Consider the following 23,227-nt stretch of genomic DNA (forward strand, 5'->3'; position numbering starts at 1 on the left):
TCATATCATGGGGATGTGTGCCTTGAACTCCAAGCTCAAACCATTGAACTTGGATCTCAAGGAAGAGTTTATGGTGCACCTGGTGTTCGCCTCTCTGCTAAAAGAGTTTGCAACGTTCGTTGTAAACTATAACTCACAGCCAGAGAAGTGAAATATGGAAAAGGCAATTGGCATGTGTGCGCAAGAGGAAGATAGACTCAAGAAACAGAATGGTGGGTCTATCAATTTTGTGCATAACAACAAAAAAAGGCCCTTCCATGCTGCTTCTTCCCCTAGGTCCAAAGACAAAGCCCCTATGCCACAGAAGTATCAGCAACAGCGCCCTCCAGCTCAAGATGAGTGCTTCTACTGCCATGACAAGGGGCATTGTAAAACAGATTGTCCCGGCTACTTAAAGATGATAATGGCAAAGAATGGTGAGAATATAATTTCATTTGTTAATGAATCCTTATATATACAGTTTTCTAAATCTACTTGGTGGATTGATTCTGGTGCAACTGTGCATGTTGCAAATTATTTACAGGGGTTCCGTTCGACAAGGACTACGCAAAGAAGCGAAAGACACATTAAAGTCGTGAACGGAGTACAAGCAGATGTGGAAGCTGTTGGTGATGTCTCCCTCGAGCTAGTTAATGGTTTCATGCTTGTATTAAAAGATGTTTTATTTGTTCCTTCGCTTCAAAGAAACTTGATCAGTGTATCACGTTTAGACACAGATGGTTTTGGTTGTCATTTTGCGAATGGCAAATGTGAACTATGGTTTGATAATAATTGTATTGGTGATGCTTTCCTTTACAATGATCTTTATTTATTATCTATGCGTGATAAAGTGTATTCTGTATGTGATGTGAATGTAAATGAATCCTTGTCAGAGAAATAAACAAAGAAAAGAAAGAGAACTCAAGATACTTAATCGAAATTATGGCACTATCGTTTAGGCCATATTTCGAGGGGGAGAATTGAAAGATTAGTGAAGAGTGAAATTCTTCCTCAGCTAGAGTTCTCTGATCTTGAACAATGCGTTGAATGCATTAAAGGAAAATTTGTAAAGCAAATTAAAAAGGGTGCCAAACGAAGTGCAGGAACATTAGAAATAGTCCACACTGATATATGTAGCCTGTTTCCTGTGAAAAGTGTGGATGGCTATGATTCGTTCATAACATTCACAGACGATTACTCCCGCTATGGTTACATTTATCCAATTAAAGAAAGATCTGAGGCATTGGATAAATTTAAAATATTCAAAGCTGAGGTTGAAAATCAACTTGACAAGAGAATTAAAATAGTAAGGTCAGACCGTGGAGGGGAGTACTACGGTCGACATGCCCCTTATGGACAAGTTCCTGGACCTTTTGCAATATTTTTACAGGAAAATAGTATAGTTGCCCAATATTCCACACCGCCATCTATATTCTCAACAGAGTGCCAAGCAAATCGGTGCCCAAAACACCGTATGAGCTATGGACAGGAAGAGAACCCTAACTGACTCACCTTCGGGTCTGGGGGAGCCCAGCTGAGGCTAAAGTGTTTAATCCAAGTATTGGAAAACTGGATCCCAAAACTGTAAGCTGCCATTTTATCGGCTATCCTGAAAAGTCAAAAGGTTTTCGTTTCTACTGTCCAGGCAGACATATAAAGTTTGTAGAAACGAGACATGCTGTCTTTCTAGAAAATGAAATGATCAGGGGGAGCATGGTACCTAGAGAAATTGACCTTGAGAAGAAGCGGGTGTATGTGCCTACTCCTATGATTCAAGAGCTATTTTTCTCACTACCTGTTGATGCTGCACCAAAAGTTCCTGAAATAGTGATGCCAATACCTTCTTCAGTTGTTGCTGTGCCAACTATTCCAGATATTACGGTGTCAACACCTGTCGCAACTCCACCCATACCAACAGTGAGCGAAGGTTTGGAACCTGTCATCCAGGAACCGCCTGAAACCGCGGTTGGACATGAGGAGGAGCTACAGCCCCCTATGGAAAATGTGCCAGAAGTTGAGGCACAAAATGTGCTACAAGCAGTGGCCCTTAGAAGGTCACAAAGAGAAAGAAGGTCGGCCATTTCTAGCGACTATGAAGTTTATAATACAGAAGATGTTTATATGGAGGGTGATCCCACTTCATATGAAGAAGCCATGAGAAGTGTTCACTCATCTAAATGGCTGGAAGCTATGAAGGATGTGATGAAATCAATGAGTTCCAATGGTGTTTGGGACTTAGAGGAAATTTCTAAAGGAGCCAAAACAGTAGGCTGTAATTGGGTCTATAAGATAAAACTTGACTCCAAACGAAATGTAGAAAGGTTCAAAGCACGACTCGTAGCAAAAGGCTTTACACAAAGAGAAGGGATAGACTATAACGAAATATTTTCTCCGGTTTCGTGTAAAGATTCCTTTAGGATTATAATGGCATTGGTGGCACATTATGATTTAGAGTTACATCAGATGGATGTAAAGACGGCATTCCTTAACGGGGATCTGTATGAAAATATTTACATGGCACAACCGAAAGGTTTTGTCGTGAAAGGAAAAGAACATATGGGATGTCGCTTAAAAAAATCCATTTATGGATTAAAGCAAGCCTCTAGGCAGTGATATTTAAAATTTGATGAAACCATAAGGAAATTTGGGTTTAAAGAAAATGAGGAGGACAATTGCATTTATGCAAAGTTCAGAAGTGGAAAATTTATTTTTCTAATCCTGTATGTGGATGACATTCTACTTGCTAGTAGCGATGTTGGTCTGCTACTGGAGACAAAAAAATTCTTGTCCTCAAACTTTGATACGAAAGATCTCGGTGAAGCTTCATTTGTTTTGGGAATTGAAATTCACCGAGATAGAACAAAGGGATATTAGGACTATCACAAAAGGCATACTTAGAAAAGGTTCTAAAGAAGTATAGCACGCATATGTGCAAGCCTTCACCTGCTCCAATAGTCAAGGGCGATAGATTTGGGAAATTTCAATGTCCCAGGAACCAGTATGAGATCGATCAAATAAAAGCGGTTCCATATGCTTCAGCTGTCGGAAGTCTACAGTATGCTCAAGTTTGTACACGCCCTGATTTAGCATTTGTTACCGGAATACTTGGCAGATATCAAAGTAATCCAGGACAGGCACACTAGATCATGGTAAAGAAAGCTTTACGCTATGTGCAAGGCACAAAAGGCCTCATGCTAATATACAGAAAATCCGATTCCCTAGAGATAGAAGGGTACTCAGATGCGGATTTTGCGGGGGACATCGATGACCGAAAGTCCACGTCCGCTTATATGTTCACACTCGCAGGGGGAGCTATTCGTGGAAAAGCTCCAAACAAAGCGTCACAGCATCATCGATGGTGTACGCTGAATTTGTGGCATGTTATGAGGCCTCGGGGCAGGTTGAATGGTTAAAGAAATTTATACCCGGTTTAAGAGTGGTAGACAGCATTTAAAGACCACTCAGAATGTACTGCGACAATGAACCAGCATTTTTTTATGCTCACAACAATAAGTCAAGTGGTGCTGCCAAACACATTGACATAAAGTTTTATGTTGTGAAGGAGAAAATCCAGAATCACTCTATTACACTCGAGCATATAAGCACAAAGAAAATACTTGCGGATCCGCTCACTAACGGCTTACCACCCAATGTGTTCATGGAATACATAGCCGGCATGGGTTTAAGGGAAAGCCTGTGATTTCTGGAGAATAAAAGGGCCCAAAAGATAAAGAATTTGTTTCAAAACAGTGATGTGTGTGGTAGCTGTTGAGTCTATCGGTCTTGGACCGTGATGATAAAGCATGCTTTATTTATTAATCTGTGATGGAACAACTAAAGGAAAAAGTTTCAAGTTAAAGTATAAAGTTAAAGTAGGGGGAGAATGTTGGATTGATCTCCTTCCTAATAGGCCCAACGGCCTATTAGGCCCTTAATCCGCGCCATGTTCGGGGGCGCCCAACCCTTAATGGTTGGTGGGCCCCCGCTGTACAGCGCCAAATAAAAGGGGGTGAGGGGCCGGGGCACACGGTACGAGATTCACCGCGCCGCCTACACCCTCACCCACAGAAACCCTAAGCCGATATACAAGGGGCGCTGGAGCAGCGGGAAGTTCCGCCGCCGCCGCAGCCGACTCCGTCCCGCCGTCGCCGCTACTGTCCTCGACACCGTCGCCCCGGCGTCGACCTCGCTGCTTCACTCGTCGCCGCCTTTGAGCGGATCTCCATCAACAAACCCGAGATAACCGGCTCGAGCTCCACCGGTGGTACAGAAGGTCTCTGTCCCTCTCAGTGTACTCTCGTGTACTCTATGTTCTAGATCTAGGAACATCTTGTACTTGAACAAAGAAAAGAGAAAGAGATCCCTCTTGGTCGTGCACTGTGTTGATCCTAATATAACAACTTGACTTGTCCTGGAACGAGCTTTCAGGGGTTATTCCTCAGAGCATTTCAAATCTGCCATGCCTCAGCACGTTAAACCTCTCGAATAATCACCTGTGGGGTGAGATACCCACAGGAAGCCAGCTTCAGACACTTGTTGACCCATCGATTTACGGCAATAATTTGGGGCTCTGTGGCTTCCCTTTGAGTGCAGAATGTTCTGATGGGCATAAATCTGAGATGACTGATGACCGTGAAGAAGTTACATGGTTATATTACTCTGCAATCCTTGGCTTTGTTTTTGGATTTTGGCTTTGGAGTGGAGCTCTAGTTTTCATGAAGTCTTGGAGATTTCTGGTTTTCCAGTTTGCTGATTGCTTAGGATAAACCTTTTGTTCAGATGCAAAACGGAAGGGCAGCAAGCAGGATGATGCCCCTTACGGTTGGCAATTCTCGATTGATATACTATTTTGTTCGTAATAATTTAATAATTCAAACTTTTCAAAATAATTTAATAATCCGGTTGTAACCGTTACAAGAATCAACTTGCATTTGTGCCGCGCCAAGCAAAAACTACCTCCACTTGCGCTGAACCCAAACCCAGCGCCATGGCAGAAAAATGCCTCGTCTTCCTCTGTCTCCTCCAACCATATTATCCTAAGCACAACTGAAGGTGAGCCTGGACCTCGACGACGACGACGAGACGCCGAAGTGACCGACCGGAGCTTTTAAGGCCCAGCTGATTGCAACACGTGCTCTCTCCGACGACGAAACAGTTTTAAACATCTTCTGCACCGCCGTCCGCCGCTATTTCGGCTGCACAGCTCGAGCGCACGGCGGAACGCCTCGCCGGCAGCGCGCCCGCGTTGCTCGTGGAAAATCCGAGGCGCGCCGCGGTCGGACGCGTCTGATGGTCGTATGCTATGCCAAAGCCATCGCCATCAGGCAAAGAAACAAGTGGCCTATGAGATTCCAGCTGCACCTGTACAGGATTTCAGACTTGTCTGTGCCCCATGTCTGAAACAGAGTGCGTGTACTTCTTCCTTGACTCGGTAGTGGCGTCGTTGATCTCGCTTTCCTCGGGTCCCCACCGCGGTCTCGCTCTTGCCGAGTCCATGGTTCGTCGTCAACAACCTTTCACCCGTTCACTGGTATGAGTGGTAGTTACTTAATCATGAAAGTGGCCTCCACACCAAAGAGTAAGAACAGAAATCCTCCACTAGTCTCCAAGGCTCAAAATCCAGAGCTAGCAGCCATGGCAGAGCGCGCACAAGGCCTCCGAGCCCTCCTCATCTGCCTCTGCCTCCTGCTACTGTCCTCAGAGCACCTGGCGATGAGCATGGACCTAGACGGCGACGGCTTCTTCGACGTCAGCCTCGACGACGACGGCAGCTTCTCCGACGAGGTGGCAGCTGCACCGGCCCGGCGCCTCAGCGGCGACAGCTTCAGCGTCCTGAGCAGCAACACCTCCTCCAACAAGTCCGGTTCGGCCTTCTGCAGGCTGCTGTCGCTGCAGATACTGGACCTATCCAACAACCTGCTCACCGGGGAGCTGCCGGGCTGCTGGTGGGAGATGCAGGCCTTGCAGTTCATGGACCTGTCCAACAACTCTTTCTAAGGTGTGATCCCTGAAGCCCCACCGTCCCACAGCTGTTCGCTTGAATCACTCCATCTCGCCGGCAATGGCTTCACGGGGTCCTTCCCATCGGTCGTCAAGGGGTGTGAATCTCTGGCCACTCTAGATATCGGGAACAACCAGTTCTTTGGTAGGATTCCTCCCTGGGTTGGAAGTGGTGTTCCAGCTCTGAAAATTCTTAGACTTAGTTCCAACAACTTCACTGGTGAAATTCCTCTGGAGATTTCGCAGCTTCCGCAGCTTCAGTTGCTAGACCTGGCCAACAATAGCTTGACAGGGCCGATCCCAAGAGAGTTTGGGAAATTATCTGCCATGAAGAATCCGATAATTAATTCTACAGGATCTCTAACTGGGTCTAACTATGAGGATAGAATCGACATAATCTGGAAGGGACAAGAGCTGATATTCAAAAGAATTCTTCAGCTTATGACAGGTATCGATTTGTCAGGTAATTCACTGTCTCAATGCATTCCAGAAGAGTTAACCAATCTCGAAGGCCTTCGGTTTCTAAACTTGTCAAGAAATAATCTGTCGTGTGGAATTCCTGAAAATATTGGCAGTTTGAATGTTCTTGAGTCCCTTGATCTCTCGTTGAATGAACTGTCAGGAGCCATTCCTGCAGGCCTGAGTAGTATGGTATCCCTCAACACATTGAATCTCTCAAACAACCATTTATCTGGAGAAATACCCACAGGGAGTCAACTTCAGACCCTGAATGACGCATCGATTTACAGCAACAATCCTGGGCTCTGTGGACCTCCTTTGAATACTCCTTGCACAAATGCTTCACCTGCATTGAGCAAGAGAAATGATAGAGATTCCGACCAATGGCTGTATTACTGCGTGATTGCTGGAATTGTTTTTGGGTTTTGGCTATGGTGTGGGATGATCTTGTCCATTCCGAAGTGGAGGCATTCTGTTTTCTTCTTTGTTGATGCCATGCAATACAAGGTTATGCTAAAGTTGCAGCCTATCGATCAATATCTTTTCAAAGAAAAGAGTGATCCATTTCTGTAGCTGTGTTTTCTACAAGTGAATCAAGCTGAAGAAGCTTTTCAAAAAAAAAAAAAGAAGAAGAAGAAATTCAAGCTGAAGACTGAAATATACTAGGTTCTCTACTATGAGCTGCAAGACAATATCTTGTTTGCCCTAAACTACGGCAGGAGATTTGCTGCCTTTGTCTATTAAGCTGTAATATGGAGAAGAAATCAGCAAGGATTCTAGTCAACTTTTTGTTATATATTAATTTCAATAAATACATATATGCTCCTTTCGGATATGTTCTTGGCAGAAAATAACAAGTCCTTATTTTAATATACTTGATCTGTGCTACTATTATGAAAAGACCATGTACATGAAACTATTCTCAAGAAGTGAAGGATATACCCATAATCCATTCAAGGAAAATTTATCCTGGGAGCTGCGGCTTCCATCATCTAAAAAACTTTAGAGAACTCGACACACACAAAAAAAAAGAGTAACAAAAAAAAGAAAGTGGCGAAAGGGTAGTTTCTCTTAAAGTTGTTGATTTACTACTATCTATATTACAGTTACTTATCTAGCCCTACACAGTGGAAGAACAATAAGGAATTAGGCCGGCCAAGGAATAAAGTGCAACAATTAAGTTGGCTACAGACTAATTTTCATAATTGAGGATCTTGAAAAAGATTTCATCATCTATCAAAGGTCGCCAAGATGGCTTCCCCATTATCACCTCTAGAGCAAATACATTACATTTCTCTGCGACCCTCATTACGTATGCCGGATTCTGCAAGAGTAAAATCAAGCTGCCACAAGTTAGTATGCTTTGTCAGGATACACTGTCAAGCGAAAAGGCTGAATGAGAATGGAATTGTCTGAACTACTGCTTTCTCATAGCATGAAGACATTATTCTTGTAAGTTGAATTGCAAAAGGTTGTGCTGTATGAATAAGTAGCCATCTGATCCATCTACATGAGTCAATTTGTGGAAGCAGATCGAAGCAGCTTCACCACGCCAAAATTCTAATTCACGCAGGTCTGAGTTCAGAGCAGACAAAAGCCAATCATTTCCAAAGTTTATCAAAACTAAATCAAATCAACTCCAAATGCAATGGAACTTTGCAGGCATTCAAAAAAAATATTCCAACAAATCAGTCAAATTTTCCTCAAAAAATTGCCACCTTTTGGAAGACTGATGTTATGAAGGTGAGAAAAAAGTTGAGATTTTGAGGAGCTCGTGGGATGGATCATGTAGATGGTCATGCGTGATGTTCGCTATGTCCTAGACATCATACTCTAAATCTCCCTCGGAAGCTGAGGCCAAAACAGGGCAAAACACAAGAAAATCCCCAACTAGGACTTGTGGTCCATGGTCATCCACATATTGCAAAATCCCAGCAGAAAGGAATGAACAAAATTCAAAAGGAAAAATGCAAAACATTGGTTTTCATTAAGTGAATCGAAATAGACGTGGAGATTAACAAGAGGGTTCAAACAAGAATCACGAACAACATTTGTATTCAGTCGAAGAATTACAAGTTCATGGCCAGCCAAACTGAGGTGCTGCAAGCTTGTCATGGTCCCAAACATGTTTGCAGATGATGTACGTTGGCTATAGTTTGGGATGCAAAGTAAAGGTCTTCAGTTTTCTTTGTTGATCACATACAGTACAAGATTATGCTAAAGTTACAAACGTGCCTTAGCACGCTTTTCATTAAGAGAAATAAGATTATGCTAAAGTTGCAGCATATCAATTGATTTCTTTCAAAAGGAAACAATGAGTCAATGATCTCCTCTGTAGCTATATTTTCTACAGCACAAATTGAAGAATGAAGGTATGCTAAGTTCTCCACTATTCATGTATAATACAAACTGTTTTCACTCCTCAAGTATGGTAGGACATTTGTTGTCTTTGTAGTAAAATGTGGTATTGAGAACAAGTCCAAAAGAATTACAGTCAACTGTTATATAGGAATTTCTAATAAGTATTCCTTAATTCCTAATAATATTTTGTTGCTGTATCCATCAGCATGTGTTACATGGAATTTTTTATGCAATATTTACTCGAAGCTATTCAAGCCGTGCCCCATATAAATTCGTTATCCATTCAGAGAACTCTTCTCACTCACATCGAGAAGAAAAAGGAAACTGGTTAGAGAACACTTCTCTTACAGTTCTTGCTTTTCTACTATCTTACATGTTTATCCCTTGATGGGTGGAAAAAGAACAAAGCACAATGAATTCGAAGTATGCTAACTTTCAGTAATTACTTTTTTGCCATTGACAATCTTCAGAATGAGCTCACTACCTATGAAGCAGTTATACCAATATACTTTTCTAACTCTTGTCTTTGGCATTAAAACTGAGAGAAACTTACTCCTCTCAAACAGCATTCTTCAAAAACAATAGCTGTGCAACTTGTGCATGAGTGCATCATTCAATTTAACTTGTTGAGCTGCACACCTTTGCACAGGCAAACATTACTTCTTGTAATCTGTTAGCTTGCTCACTGTGATCTGTCGGAACAGTTCAGAAAGACATGCCTGAGTATGAGCTGATATCTCTTGAGCCACTGATCGCATGGAAAGCCGTGATTCAGGATTTGCCCTTGTGCAAGCCAGCATAATTTTCACGACAAACACAATTTCTTCTGCAAGCTCTCCCGTTGGAGGATCTAACCTCTGGTCTAGTATGTCCTGGAGTAATAGGTCATCTTTTTTTGAAGCAGAGATAGCTGGCAGGGAGGTTAAGAGGTCACCAGGATGCTTCCCCATCATCACCTCTAGAGTAACAACTCCAAAGCTGTACACATCACATTTCTCTGTGACCCTCATTGTGTATGCCAATTCTGTAAGAGTAAATCAGAGCTGCCACAAGTTAGTGTGCTGCATCACAAAATGTTATCTATCAAAGTGTCTGAATTAGAATGAACAATATCTGAAATTTTGATTTGTGTGATATTATTTTTCAGCACTTGGAGGTATCTTATTGTTACTAAAGTACTTAATAGTTCAGATCAGATGTAATATTTGTAAATCAAATTCACAACAATGTATGCTACATGGAAATAGATGCGAGTTTAACCTGGAGCCATGTAGCCATACGATCCTGCTACAGAAGTCCAGTTTGTGGAGGCAGAACCAAGAAGCTTTGCCGTGCCAAAATCAGATAACTGCGGCTCGAATTCTGATTCAAGCAAGATGTTGTTCACGGTGATGTCCCAGTGAACAATTGCTGGGTTGCAGTCATGGTGCAGGTAGGCCAAAGCATGGGCAACCCCTCGGACCACCTTCACCCTCATACCCCAGTCAAGCTTCTTCTTGCCTTCCTCACTATACAATGTCTTGCCCAAGCTTCCCCTTTCCAGGTATTCATACACTAGGTACATGTAGTCACCACTTGTGCAGAAGCCATGGAGCTTGACAATGTTCTGGTGGCGGGCCTCTGTCGGTGCCTGGATCTCATTCTCAAAGCTCTTCTTGTTCACTTCCGATGTCTCCATAGTATTCTTGTTTCTGTATGCCAATCTTATTTCACCCTGTTGCGAATAGCCCATAGTTGCATCATGCAGAAGAACCAGGGCAATTCGAAGTTTAAAAGAAAAATAATGCATGTCTCAAATTATATACCTTTAAATAGAAAGACAGTTTCTGGGATCACACATGGTTTTCATGTCCAGATCCGTCAATCTGCAAGTTTCCATTGTAAGAAAGCTCGAGTCATGAAAGCACTAGTGGTGGGAGTCCGAGCCCAAGGCAGACAGGAAAACAAGAACAGTTAGCACCAGCCAGCCCAATGTCAAATGACTAGGTTCACAATTCTCCCATGATTGTGTGTGAAACTTTCCACTTGAGTTCAATTATCATATAACCTTTCAGAAATAGATAACTCAGAAGTACATTACAATAGATGTTTGGGTACAAAACTACATCAGGTGCACCTAAATAAGGAGCACACAAAACTCTGAATTTTCCCAAATCCTGATTTCAGACAATGGCGTTTGCTGCGCTAGCAATCCTAGGCCAAAGGTCAGCACACTCTTTGCCAATGGGTCCAGTGATAGCAGATCCTGCAAAAGGAAAAACCATGTGCTGAGCAATTGTGCACCAGGAAACCAAGATTAAGAGATTGCTTCGAATAGCACGCCACACTACCTTTCATCTCGCCTTTTGGGTTCACAATAACCCCAGCATTATCTGCAAAAGCAATTTACAGGTGCTCAGTTCTGAAGTCAAATACCACAATATGGAATTAACAGCAACATGATTTTTGTAAATAATGACCTAAAAATTCTGGGAGACATTGCAGGAAGCTAATTCATTCATGAATCGGTAAAGATCATACAAGAAGCTATTCAAAACATCCTAGATAATAGTGATAATTGACATTTTGTATCAAACAAATAATCTAGCCCTACACTGAAGGTCGAAGGAGACATCATACAATGAATAAGGAATATCTGTCTCATGGCCAGTCCCAAAGTTTCATGGCAGCAACGCCGCTACCTAAGGCGATGGAATATGAGACCACTTCCACATGGAGAAATTCTTACAAATAAAAAAAAATCCTCAACAAGAAGCTTCTTTTATGATGTTTGCTTAGGAATATGCAAACATGGAAGATTTGCTCCATATATAGCAGAAGAACCTCACAGCCCTTCCATCATTTAGTGTCATTCAATCCATACTACTAAAAGCCAACAGGAAAAGAACAAACCAAGCCATGAAATGCTAATAACCTAAGAGTAGATCAGGAGAATCCTATTCACGAAGAAAAACATTGTAACATACACAATCACACAAACTGCGGATCAACAGTAAGCTCATCAAGATGCCTAAAGTGCGCAAAGCCGCAAATAATAGCGATATCTCAGGAATGACATTTTGCAAAGTAATAATTTAGATACCCCCTGAAAGAGACTTAATATAGTGGTATATAAGAAATATATGTCTCATGGCCAGTCCCAAAGTTTCATGGCAGCAACGCCGCTACCCAAGGCGATGGAATATGAGAACCCTCCCAGGTGGAGAAATCCTTACAAAGAAGAAAGTCTCAACACCAAGAAGCTTCATTTATGACATTTGCTTTGGAATATGCAAACATGGAAAGTTTGCTCCATATAAAGCTGAAGAACCTCGCAGTCCTTCCGTCATTGAGTGTTCAATCCATACAATTAAAAGCCAAAAGGAAAAAAAGAACAAAACAAGCTATGAAATGCTTGCTTCTAACCTGTAGATCAAGCAAATCACATTCCCAAGGGAAAACATTCAAACATACACGATTAAACAAACTGCAGATGAGCAATAAACTAATCAAAATGTTCTAAATGCACAAATAACAATGATATCTCAGGAGTGACATTTTGCAACAAACTAACAATGTAGATACCCAGTGAAAGAGACATCATACAAATATAAGGAATATATGTCTCATGGCCAGTCCCAAAGTTTCATGGCAGCAACGCCGCTACCCAAGGCGATGGAATATGAGACCACTTCCAGGTGGAGAAATTCTTACGAAGAAGAAAGCCTCAACACCAAGAAGCTTCTTTTATGACGTTTGCTTAGGAATATGCAAACATGGAAAGTTTGCTCCATAAAAAGCTGAAGAACCTCGCAGTCCTTCCGTCATTGAGTGTTGTTCAATCCATACTACTAAAAGCAAAAGAACAAAACAAGCAATGAAATGCTTGCTTCTAAGCTAGATCAAGCAAATCGCATTCACAAAGGAAAACAATCAACCATACAAAATTAAGCAAACTACAGATTAACAAATAAGCTAATCAAAACTTCCTAATGCACAAATAACAATGATATCTCAGGAATGACATTTTGCAACAAACTAATAATGTAGATAGCCACTGAGATACATCATATAGTGGTATATAAGAAATATATGTCTCATGGCCAGTCCCAAAGTTTCATGGCGGCAACGCCGCTTCCCAAGGCAATGGAATATGAGACCACTTCCAGGTGGAGAAATTCTTACGAAGAAGAAAGCCTCAACACCAAGAAGCTTCATTTATGACGTTAGCTTAGGAATATGCAAACATAGAAAGTTTGCTCCATAAAAAGCTGAAGAACCTAGCCGTCCTTCCGTCATCAAGTGCTGTTCAATCCGTACTACTAAAAGCCAACTGGAAAAGGGAACAAAAGAAGCAACGAAGTGGTTGATACAAGCCAAGATCAGAGCAAGCAAACCACATTCACAAGAAAAAAATGTTTAGACATATACAGAATCAGACAGGCAGTGGATTAACAAGGTAACCAAAATCTACTAAAGGCACAAATAACAGCAGTATCTCAGGAACGAAATTCTGTAACAAATTAACAATGCAGATACCTACTGAAAGAGAGACGGTATAGTGGTATATAAGAAATATATGTCTCATGGCCAGTCCCAAAGTTTCAAGGCAGCAACGCCGCTACCTAGGGCAATGGAATATGAGACCACTTCCAGGTGGAGAAATTCTTACAAAGAAGAAAGCCTCAACACCAAGAAGCTTCTTTTATGACGTTTGCTTAGGAATATGCAAACACAGCAAATTTGCTCCATGTAAAGCTGAAGAACCTCGCAGTCCTTCCGTCACTAAATGTCATTACATACCACTAAAAGCGCACAGAGAAAAGGAATGGAACAAGCAGTGAGGTGCTTGTTCCATGCAGAGGGCAGATAAATCGATAAGGTGTCTGCTTCAGAAAAGTCGGTCATTGCAATACACTGCAAGCAACAGAACGCCAGAGTAGCACACTACAGATCAGAAACAAAGCATCAAAGCAGACCCCGCTACGGATCCGGTTGGGCACATCGAGATCGAGCGGTACAGTAGGAGCAGGAGGCGTCATTGGTTACCTTCGAAGTACATGTAGACTCCGTCCTTCCGGCGCCACGGCTTGCGCTGGCGGACGATGACGGCGGGCATGACCTTCTTCCTGAGGTCGGGCTTCCCCTTCTTGACGGTGGCCATGACCATGTCGCCGACGCAGGCGGACGGCAGGCGGTTGAGCCTGCCCTTGATGCCCTTGACGGAGATGATGTAGAGGTTCTTGGCGCCAGTGTTGTCGGCGCAGTTCACCGTCGCCGCCACGGGCAGACCCAGCGACATGCGGAACTTGTTCCCCGCGGAACCTCCCCTCCCTGCCCGCGTTCCATTCCGACACAGAAGGCAGCTGCGTTAGCAAAGACGAGAGACGAGCGACGGAGGAAGGAACCGGATCGGCGGGAGGGCGGATGGAGCTGGGCGGAGCTGCGTACCGCGCTTCGACATGGCGACGGCGGCGGCGCTTCGAGCGGCGGCGGCGCGAGGATAAGGGGTCGGTTAGGGTTTGCCCTGGCTCGTGCCTTATAGGGAGGGAGAGAGCGAAGCGAGGTGGTAGTTGGGCCTGGGCTCGGGAAGCGGGCTGCACGAGAGGCCCTATTGTGTAAAAACCTTTTGGGCTCTGAGTCCGATTTGAGCGAGCCACCTGATTTGGGTACAGTTCCTCAAAAAAAAAAAGTTATCGGACGACCTGTCATTCTATACGGCGGTTTTTTTTATATTTTTTATATTTGTTTTTTACAAAAATATATTTTCGTTTTCAAAATTTACAGGAATATGCCCCGGCCGCCCCGCTGCCGGGCGGCCGCGACCTGGTCGCCCCGCTGCGGGGCGGCATGGTCTTTTCTACAAAAATTTTCGCTGAAACCCCTAGAGGACTGGTCGCCCGACAACGGGGCGGCCGGGCCCCCAGGCCGCGCCGGCAGTGGGGCGGCAGGCCTCCTTCGATGACTTTACTCCAACACAGGGTACGTACAATCATTTGTACAGAATTGCATTCACCTATTTAACATTGCTTAAAAAAAGTTTTTTGTGATCCGTAGGGTGGTCTCAAGACAACGACGAGGCCTCCTTCAACGACTTTACACGGTTGTTTGCTACGCCTGCCCAGGACGATGATCCCAGTTTGCATACACCTCTGGCTCAGTTACGCCGTCCTGCCAAAGACGTGAGGCCACCGGACCGTCAAAGCTACTCTACAGATCACGTACACGTACAACGTAAGAGAGGTCGGCACGGTAGGCGTGGTTAGTTGTTGCCACTTGTTTCTCTATTGTTATTATGGACCTGTCGTCTTAGTTTCATATTTTGTACTCAAACTTTGTTTATGCTACCTTGCAATGCAAGCACACTTTTTGCAGTACCAATGAACTGTTAGACCATTATATGTTATATAAATAGTATTACGACAAATCGAGAATTTTTTTCTGAATTTTTGGTGAAGCAAACGAGGGCCGGCGGCCTCTGGGAGGCGGTAGCCCCGCTGCCGGGCCTAGGGGGCCGGCAGCTCCACTGCCGGGCGACTGGTCCTCCAGGGGCCTCAGCGCAAATTCTCAGCGAAAATTTTTGCAGAAAAGCCCCTGCCGCCCTCGCAATGGGGCGACCAGGTCCCGGCCGCCCGGCAGCGGGGCGGCCGGGGTATATTTCTGTAAATTTCGAAAACGAAAATATATTTTTATAAAAAAAAATAAAAAACTGCATTCTATATGTGTAGTGCACAACGCTCGCGTCCTGCTTGGAAGAAACTGGACTGCCGCAGCCCATCTATTTTTTTATTGTTTGAGCTTAAAATGTGATAATTTTCTTTTGATTAGTCCAATTTTAAATCCACTTGCACTATTATATTTCTCTCGATGAGATCTACAAAACTAGACACATGATGCAAATATTTTGAAAGTTTTTTTTACAAATTGGTACGTAGTAGCTACTTATGTATTACGTGTGTAACAATTTATGTGTGAACCAGATAATAAATAATATAGATAAATTACGATAAAAAGTAATTTATCATCCATGTTGTTTAGCTCTATGAACTATCTATATAAGTTACCATATTATTTCTATATAAGTTGTTAACAAATTTTACTATATGATATTGTGTATACATAATTTATTATTCAATATTTACAAGTTGATACATTTGTCTAAATTTATCACAAGAAAAAATAGACATACGACATAAGTTGCTATATTAATTTATTGTATATAAGTTTGATACATTACATCCATTTATGTTGTTAAATCGTGACAATAAAACTCATCTATTAATTTGTACACAAGTTTTATGAATAAGTTGCTGCTAGTTACACATAAATTACAACTTCCAATTAATATAACTTGACTTGTGCATAAAACAACTTCAAAAGATATCAAATATGGATCTTGTTTTGTAGATTTTATTCTAAGAAACACAATGGTGCAAACGGATTTAAAAACGAACACTCAATGGGAGAGTAATGATCATTTTAAGGAAATATATCCTTTTCTATTTCTCATGTCAGTTGTGAAAGCGACATCATCTCATTTTGCATGCGCTGATTCCTCCTTTATCACTTGCGAGCTTATAATTGACTAGCAACTCACAGCGCAGGACCGACCAAAAGCCTGTAGCATAGAGTCGCGCGCTACTCCTTTAGCGCGACCAGTCGCACATTAACCCGCTCCAAAAAAAACTGATTATTTTTTCAGATCACACTTCGCAGCTGGCATCGTTGTCTGGCACCGCCCGCGCCGGCATGGCTGTTGACGCCTACCAACGTCACCACTGGAAATTAGTGATGGCGTCCGCAGACGTTGAAAGAGATTGGGTGCTCTAACCTAAGAGGGGGAGGGGGTGAATTATGTACTAATAAAAAAAATTGACATATGGCTCCAACTAATTTGCACAAAACTTAAACTAATTCAAACTATCTAGATGTGCAACTAGATTGTTCTAGTGTGAAACCCTTATCCCAAAAGAGTTATGCACCCTATAGGCTTTCCTAACAAGAAATTATTCTATGAAAATAAAGGCACAAAGGTTGCAAGTATTAAATGCGGAAGCTTAAAGAGCGGGATAGGAGATAGCAAACTCTTGACGCGGGTGTTTATTCCGTGGTTCGGTTAGCCATAAAAGCACACCTGCATCCATGTTGTTGTAGCACTCACTAAGAGTATTGCTACTCGGCCACCAAGTTTTTTCCGTGAACACAATCACGGTCACCTTGGCCCCGGGTTCCACTAAGGAGCTTCTCCACAAAGGATGGGGGTCTCCACGTCCCCCGCACAGAGATGTCGTCGCCGCTCCACACCAAGTCGGAGGGTCGATGACGTTGCCGGCGAGCTTCGCAGCTCCAAGGAGGCCGGCACACCAAGCTCTTATTTGGTTCACTAGAGAACCACAGCACAAAGGCTCGAGGCCTTGCAATCTCACTCACTAAGAGCTATTCTAGCTCTCACACTTTACAAGCTAGTGCTAAAAACTAAGGATATGATTTTGATATTCTTGTATGGCTTGGAGATGTTCTTGGGTGTGTGTGGGATGTCCAGCAACTCCAGCAAACTTTAAATGGCCGGGGTGAGGCGTATATATAGGCCACCAAGTCTTGTAGCCATTGCTCCAACGGTCAGCAGAAAATCTGCGTATCATCGGATGAACCGATGCCTCTGGCTGGGGTAGCGTTGGTTCATCCGGTCACTCATAACCCGAAGTAGCCGTTGAACACTGGCAGCTGACGTCATTACACCGATGGTAAGCACCGATGCTTCACCGATTCAACCGGTGCTGAAGATTTGACTCTTGCGCGACTTGTATCGTCTCTGGAACACAGTACGCCCAATGCACCGATGCCCCTTTTTGAACCATCGGTTCATCCGGTGCCTATAAGCTGACTTGGCTTCGATTCCCTTCTGCACCAAAATACCATGGCGTCGGTTCTTCCGACAACCATCGGATGCACCGATGCTCATGCATTGGTAGGGGCGGCCCTTCGGGCCTAACTTTGCCTATCTTCTCTTTGTCATCACTTGAACCTAAAAGCCTGAGAATGATCATCTTAACAATCATATTAGTCCAAGTATTGTGTGTGTCATCAATCGCCAAAACAATATATTGAAATATGGCATGAGAGGTCATTTTCGCTACAGACGTCAATGGGGTGGCAGGTATTTCATAAGCCACGAATAAATCCACAAGCACATGGAGTACCGCCGTAGTATTTTACCCGAGAGTAACCCGGAGTGTCATTTATATTTCCGCAGGGAAGGCGGCGGTATGTAGAATTTAGTTAAGTTAGGAGTAACCACTATGAATTAATGTCAATGATCCGAACAGAGAGATAATATTCATGATAAAAAGGGTAGGGAACGTACAAGTATAACTAGATAACTGCCTAGGACATCAGAGAGGAAAGAGCAAGATTAAGAGTAACTAGAGTCATAACCAATCGTACTCTCATGAGCAAACTGGACTGAGTCGTTCATATGCAAAAGAAAAGTCTGATCAATGGACTAGGGAGACCGCATCCAGATGAACAGAAGGAACCTGAACACCCGATGACTTTATGTACCTCATACCCCTCTATCCGAACATGGATGATTACTAGGGCTCGAACAGGGCTGTCACCATTTGCCGGCTACCTCTACAAACCATGGGATAGAGTTGCATTCAAATGTGGTCATCAACTCAGGCACCACGCCTGCGCTAACGAGCACCACTCTAGCCTTGCACAAGGACACCCTTGTCTATCCGGGGCTTTAGTTCTAGAACGCCCAATTAAGAAAGATGAAACAAAACCATGATACACGAACTAGTCTATGCATATGAATCACTCAAGACAATCATAACTCACAAGAAGGATCACATATACAATAAGAGCATATGAACCAAAGTACTGAATAAATAAATAAACATTTAATACAAACTCAGAGAATTACATAAAGAAAAGGTAAAAGACATATTGGGCTGTTCATTGGGCCCACTGACCTTCCTTTTTTTCATTGGGCTGTTCTCTGGGCCCACTTGTCAATGGGTTGTGTCTTGACTTCTGTCACGTTGGTTTTCTTCTCTGGTGGGCCCTCCAATCCATGTAATGCCTGAGTGGCAATATCTGATTGGTCGATATTTGCTCTTTGGCCAAAAAGGGTATGATTGTACTCTATTTCCATCTAAAATCTGCACTCGTAGAAATCTAGAGGGACATATGAAATTCGATAATTTATTAGTAGTATGAGTGTAATAAATGCAAGTTCATCCATTTATTATGACAATATTGATGTTCAGAAATAGTCGTTAGCGAGCGTCAACGACAGCACGGAACATGGGGGCATCTATATGTAACGCGCGTGAGTAGGCGTCGAATCGACCCAGATAGCGGCCTCCTCCGTTGTTGCACGCAGGCCCACCACGTACGGGCCACCGTCCAGGTATCAAGAGAATTACCTACATGGCCCATTTGGATCTATTAGAACCTTTATATGCACATGCAATTTAATTGGAAAATAAGTAATAATTTGATTAGTTCTTTATTTGATAGTGAACATGAAAAACTTGAAATTTATTTTTCCCATTCAAGAATGGAAATTATACTAAAACAAATAAAATTGTTCTATAACAGAATTTTCATAGAAAAATAGAAAAATGTTTGAGAACAAAATGAAATGTTCCTAGGGCAAGATAAAATGTTCCCTACAAAAATAGTAAAAGTTTCCAAAACAAACTGAAATGTTCCTGGAACAAGACAAAAAGTTTTGAGAAAGAAAATGTTTAAACTTTTTATTTGATGACCCAAGTAACGTGGAATAGAAAAGGAAGAAAGAATAACAGGTTAAAAGGAAAAATAGCTGGAATTGGCTACGCACATGCAAAGTAGATCCGTGTACTACGCTGTATTATGTGACAGCTCGCGCTACAGTAGCGTGAGCGATAAATAGAATTGCCGCACGAAACAGGCTGGTGATTGAATAGATCACACACTCAGAAGACACAGCTCCACATGTCAAATTCCTGGCCAACTGCGTGCTTAATAAGAGGAAGCAACAGTTACCCAACCCATGCTTTTGAACTAAAAATGCTAGCTGCTCAATGCAGTTTACAACCTCCAAATGTCACAAAAATTCGATTTTCAACCTTTAACTACAAAACCGGATAACAGAGACCATTCAACTGTTGAAACCGGGCAAATTTAGTCCCTTAGGTGGTTTTGAGGGCAAATATTGTGCCAATATGTAGATTACATTTTTAGAAATATTTTGGTACTAGTTTCATATTTTTCTGATTTAAAATGAATTAGTTTTGATATTTTAGATCTAGTTAGAATTTTTTTTATTTTTTAAAAAAAATATAAAACTACCTTTGAAACCATCCTAAGCGCTAAATTTGTCAAGTTCTAATAGTTGGATGGTCTATGTTATCTGGTTTTGTAGTTGAAGATTCTAAATCGGAGTTCTGCGATAGTTGAAGGGTGTAAATCTGACTTTTTCCAATTAATTACGCAGTCAAGTATCCAATCTGTTCGTCCTCTCAAAGACCAATGAAACGATTGCAAGCAAACAATGGCAATGTGGCCGTCGATCATGGCTCGCCATGAAAAAAAAATGCACAAACGGCCGGCCGATCATGGCTACGCACCGGGCCGCCGGCCCTTTGCAAAATCCAAACTGCCACCGCCGGCTGTCCTTTTCGGTGAGATCTGTCGATCCCCCGACCACGCTGATGACTCACACCGCACGCCGCAGCTTCGTTCCTCGGCTGAGTCGTGTGGTGCTGTTTGTTTGCCCAGAGCTTTTTTTTCAGCTCCTATCACATCAAAAGGAATCTTACCATTTAGGAGTACTAGTAGAATGTACGTGTGGCACGCACGTGTTAAAAAAACCCGTCACCATAGCACCAATACCATATTCTTGTTATATTCCTACACACATATGGAGAGAAATGCATAAGGAACATACCGAACCTCTTCAAACACCTTTGACCATTAGGTACAAATCAATTTAACTAATTAGACCAGAAGTTTTTCCAGCTACCACACATATATCAACTTAAATTTAGAAGTTTTTCAGCTATCATGTGGATCTTAGCAATTTTACGTCTAGTAGAGTGCACGGGCTGCACGTAAGTGTTTTAAAATCTAGTAAATAAGAATTTTGTATACATAGAATATTTATTAAATAATAATGTATTTTAAATATAGCAAATTTGTTTGATAATAAAAATGTAACACCAGGCACAACTATTGAGGCCCCGTTTGGTACCGCTCCTTCCGCTCCACTCCACAAGATAATCTGAGAAGCGCTACTAAACATCTGCGGCTTTTTTCTGGCCTGAATCTCATTTTGGAGGAATTGAAATCTACTTAATATACAAGGCTATTTGGCTTAGAATTTGACATTCCCCCACTTTCCAAGCACTTTCCACAGTTTAGATATAAGCCTATCCTAAATTCATATCCCTACACGGTGGCTGGTGCTGATTTACTGTGATAGAAAATTACTGCTGGCTGGCTGGTGGCCGGTGGCTGGTGCTGATTTGTTCTGAGAGAAAATCAAAGCGAATAAGAAATTAAGCCGACCAAGGAATAAAGTGCAACAATTAAGTTGGCTACGGACTAGTTTTCATAATTGAGGATCTTGAGAAAAAAAATCATCTATCAAAGGTCACCAAGATGGCTTCCCCATTATCACCTCTAGAGCAAATACATTACATTTCTCTGCGACCCTCATTACGTATGCCGGATTCTGCAAGAGTAAAATCAAGCTGCCACAAGTTAGTATGCTTTGTCAGGATACACTTTCAAGCGAAAAGGCTGAATGAGAATGGAATTGTCTGAACTAATGCTTTCTCATAGCATGAAGACATTATTCTTGTAAGTCGAATTGCAAAAAGTTGTGCTGTATGAATAGGAAGCAACTGCAGGTTCAATTTGTGGAAACAGATCGAAGCAGCTTCGCGGAAGCAGATCGAAGCAGCTTCGCCACGCCAAAATTCTAATTCACGCAGGTCTGAGTCCAGAGCAGACAAAAGCCAATCAGTTCCAAAGTTTATCAAAACTAAATCAAATTAATTCCAAATGCAATGGAACTTTGCAGGCGTTCTGTTGACGCAAATCTCGGTCAACACACGAACGCACTAGATCGTGCGGCGCGAGAAAGAGCTCGATGCAGCTCTCTCTGCGTGGAGCGGTCAGACCGGTCTAAGGAACCGGTCAGACCGGTCGCCGATGAGAATCGGCGACGGCCGACGAACGCGAACCCGGGAGGGACCCCGTCAGGGTAGGCGCACGTAGGGTTGTTCTAGGATCGGCAGGCCACCTAGAACGCCTTCAAACGTCACGGAGACGAGGGAAGAACAACAGAGGGGGTTGGAAAAGTTAGGGTTTGGAGAAGAGGATAAAAAGTAGAATTTGTATTGATTTTGTTCGATTGGATGCTCTAATCGGCCGTAACCCTTTATATTTATAGGGTGGGGTGGACTTATCCCGCAAGAAATCCTGTTTACATATCTAAATCTATAAAAATATCTAGTTGTACTCGGACTCTACCTGGACCGGTCAGACCGGTCGGATCTACCGGTCAGACCGGTCGGCCCCTGCCGGACAGGCCACAGTGCCTTGCCCGGTCAGACCGCTCGGTCATACCGGTCAGACCGGTTAGTGCCAATTTTGGCTGTCAACATATGCCCCCCTGTTTTTTGGTAAAGCTTGCTTACCAAAAAAACATTCTTCTGAGCCAAAATTGTCTAAGCGCGATGATTAACACTACATCGGCCATGTTTTGCTCAAGTCAATGTTGAAACAACTTGTTTGGACCGCCACACCTTCTTCATTGTCGCTGACGTCTTTGGTACGGTATCCACTTGTTGTCCCATTGCCTCCTTCTTGCGCATACGTTGCAGCCTTCGCTTCTGGGTATGAGACAAACCTGAGGGACACCACATCGGCTGTAAATACTTTGAATCTTGCTCTTTGCTCTTCCCATTCTCTTTGCTGCAATCAACATCTTGCTTGACCGGATTATTGCTAGCAACAATCGGTCTTTGTAATAATGCATGATTTGGATACATAGGAGGATATTGAATATAATATGATTGCATATGCATCCTACTATAATCCATATGTGTATAAAAGTAAGGATACCAACAATACCATGGAGCAATCGGTCCACTAGATGAAGTATAATTACTTTGACTTGATTGCTCTTGATGTCTTGACGATGATCCCGTATCCTTGACTTTGCTTGGTGGCCCTTCTGTCTCTGAGCACTCCCTTCCTTCTCATATTTAGCCAAGAGTTCTTTAAAACTCGGCCTTGTCTTAATTTTGGAGGAGTTCCCAGATTTACTGGGCGCACCGGTCAGACTGGTCCCATTACCGGTCAAACCAGTCGAACCGGTCAAACCGCCGCTGTGGCCGGTCAGACCGGTCGACTTGTTGTCGGCATTCTTCTTGTCTTGCCCCCCGAG

General features: G+C 42.9%; 2 protein-coding genes and 1 pseudogene across 2 annotated transcripts; 1 reads left to right on the forward strand and 2 right to left on the reverse strand.

Moving 5' to 3' along the window:
• Positions 1–5,431: 5,431 nt before the first annotated feature.
• On the forward strand, positions 5,432–7,274 carry LOC120650819 (annotated as a pseudogene).
• LOC120650821 (MDIS1-interacting receptor like kinase 2-like) lies at positions 7,197–10,745 on the reverse strand. Its single transcript, XM_039928108.1, has 3 exons — positions 10,605–10,745; positions 10,060–10,513; positions 7,197–9,823 (listed from the first exon to the last, which is right to left on the reverse strand). Exons 2-3 carry the CDS (start codon positions 10,475–10,477, stop codon positions 9,456–9,458), a joined length of 786 nt encoding a protein of 261 aa, XP_039784042.1. The 5' UTR covers positions 10,478–10,513; positions 10,605–10,745; the 3' UTR covers positions 7,197–9,455.
• Positions 10,746–10,771: 26 nt separating this feature from the next.
• On the reverse strand, positions 10,772–14,369 carry LOC120650822 (60S ribosomal protein L23). Its single transcript, XM_039928109.1, has 4 exons — positions 14,230–14,369; positions 13,828–14,112; positions 11,130–11,171; positions 10,772–11,044 (listed from the first exon to the last, which is right to left on the reverse strand). Exons 1-4 carry the CDS (start codon positions 14,240–14,242, stop codon positions 10,962–10,964), a joined length of 423 nt encoding a protein of 140 aa, XP_039784043.1. The 5' UTR covers positions 14,243–14,369; the 3' UTR covers positions 10,772–10,961.
• Between the last annotated feature and the right edge of the window lie 8,858 nt (positions 14,370–23,227).

This window comes from Panicum virgatum, chromosome 9K (genome assembly GCF_016808335.1).
Source record: "Panicum virgatum strain AP13 chromosome 9K, P.virgatum_v5, whole genome shotgun sequence".
Taxonomy (NCBI): domain Eukaryota; kingdom Viridiplantae; phylum Streptophyta; class Magnoliopsida; order Poales; family Poaceae; genus Panicum; species Panicum virgatum.

Coding starts and splice junctions, on each gene's coding strand:
- LOC120650821 (XM_039928108.1), bottom strand. CDS start 10,477: ATGGAGACATCGGAAGTGAACAAGAAGAGCTTTGAGAATGAGATCCAG. Junction 9,824..10,059: donor GTATGGCTACATGGCTCCAG/GTTAAACTCGCA, acceptor TTACTCTTACAG/AATTGGCATACACAATGAGG.
- LOC120650822 (XM_039928109.1), bottom strand. Junction 11,172..13,827: donor AGTCTACATGTACTTCGAAG/GTAACCAATGAC, acceptor TTGCTTTTGCAG/ATAATGCTGGGGTTATTGTG. Junction 11,045..11,129: donor CCCAAAAGGCGAGATGAAAG/GTAGTGTGGCGT, acceptor TTCCTTTTGCAG/GATCTGCTATCACTGGACCC.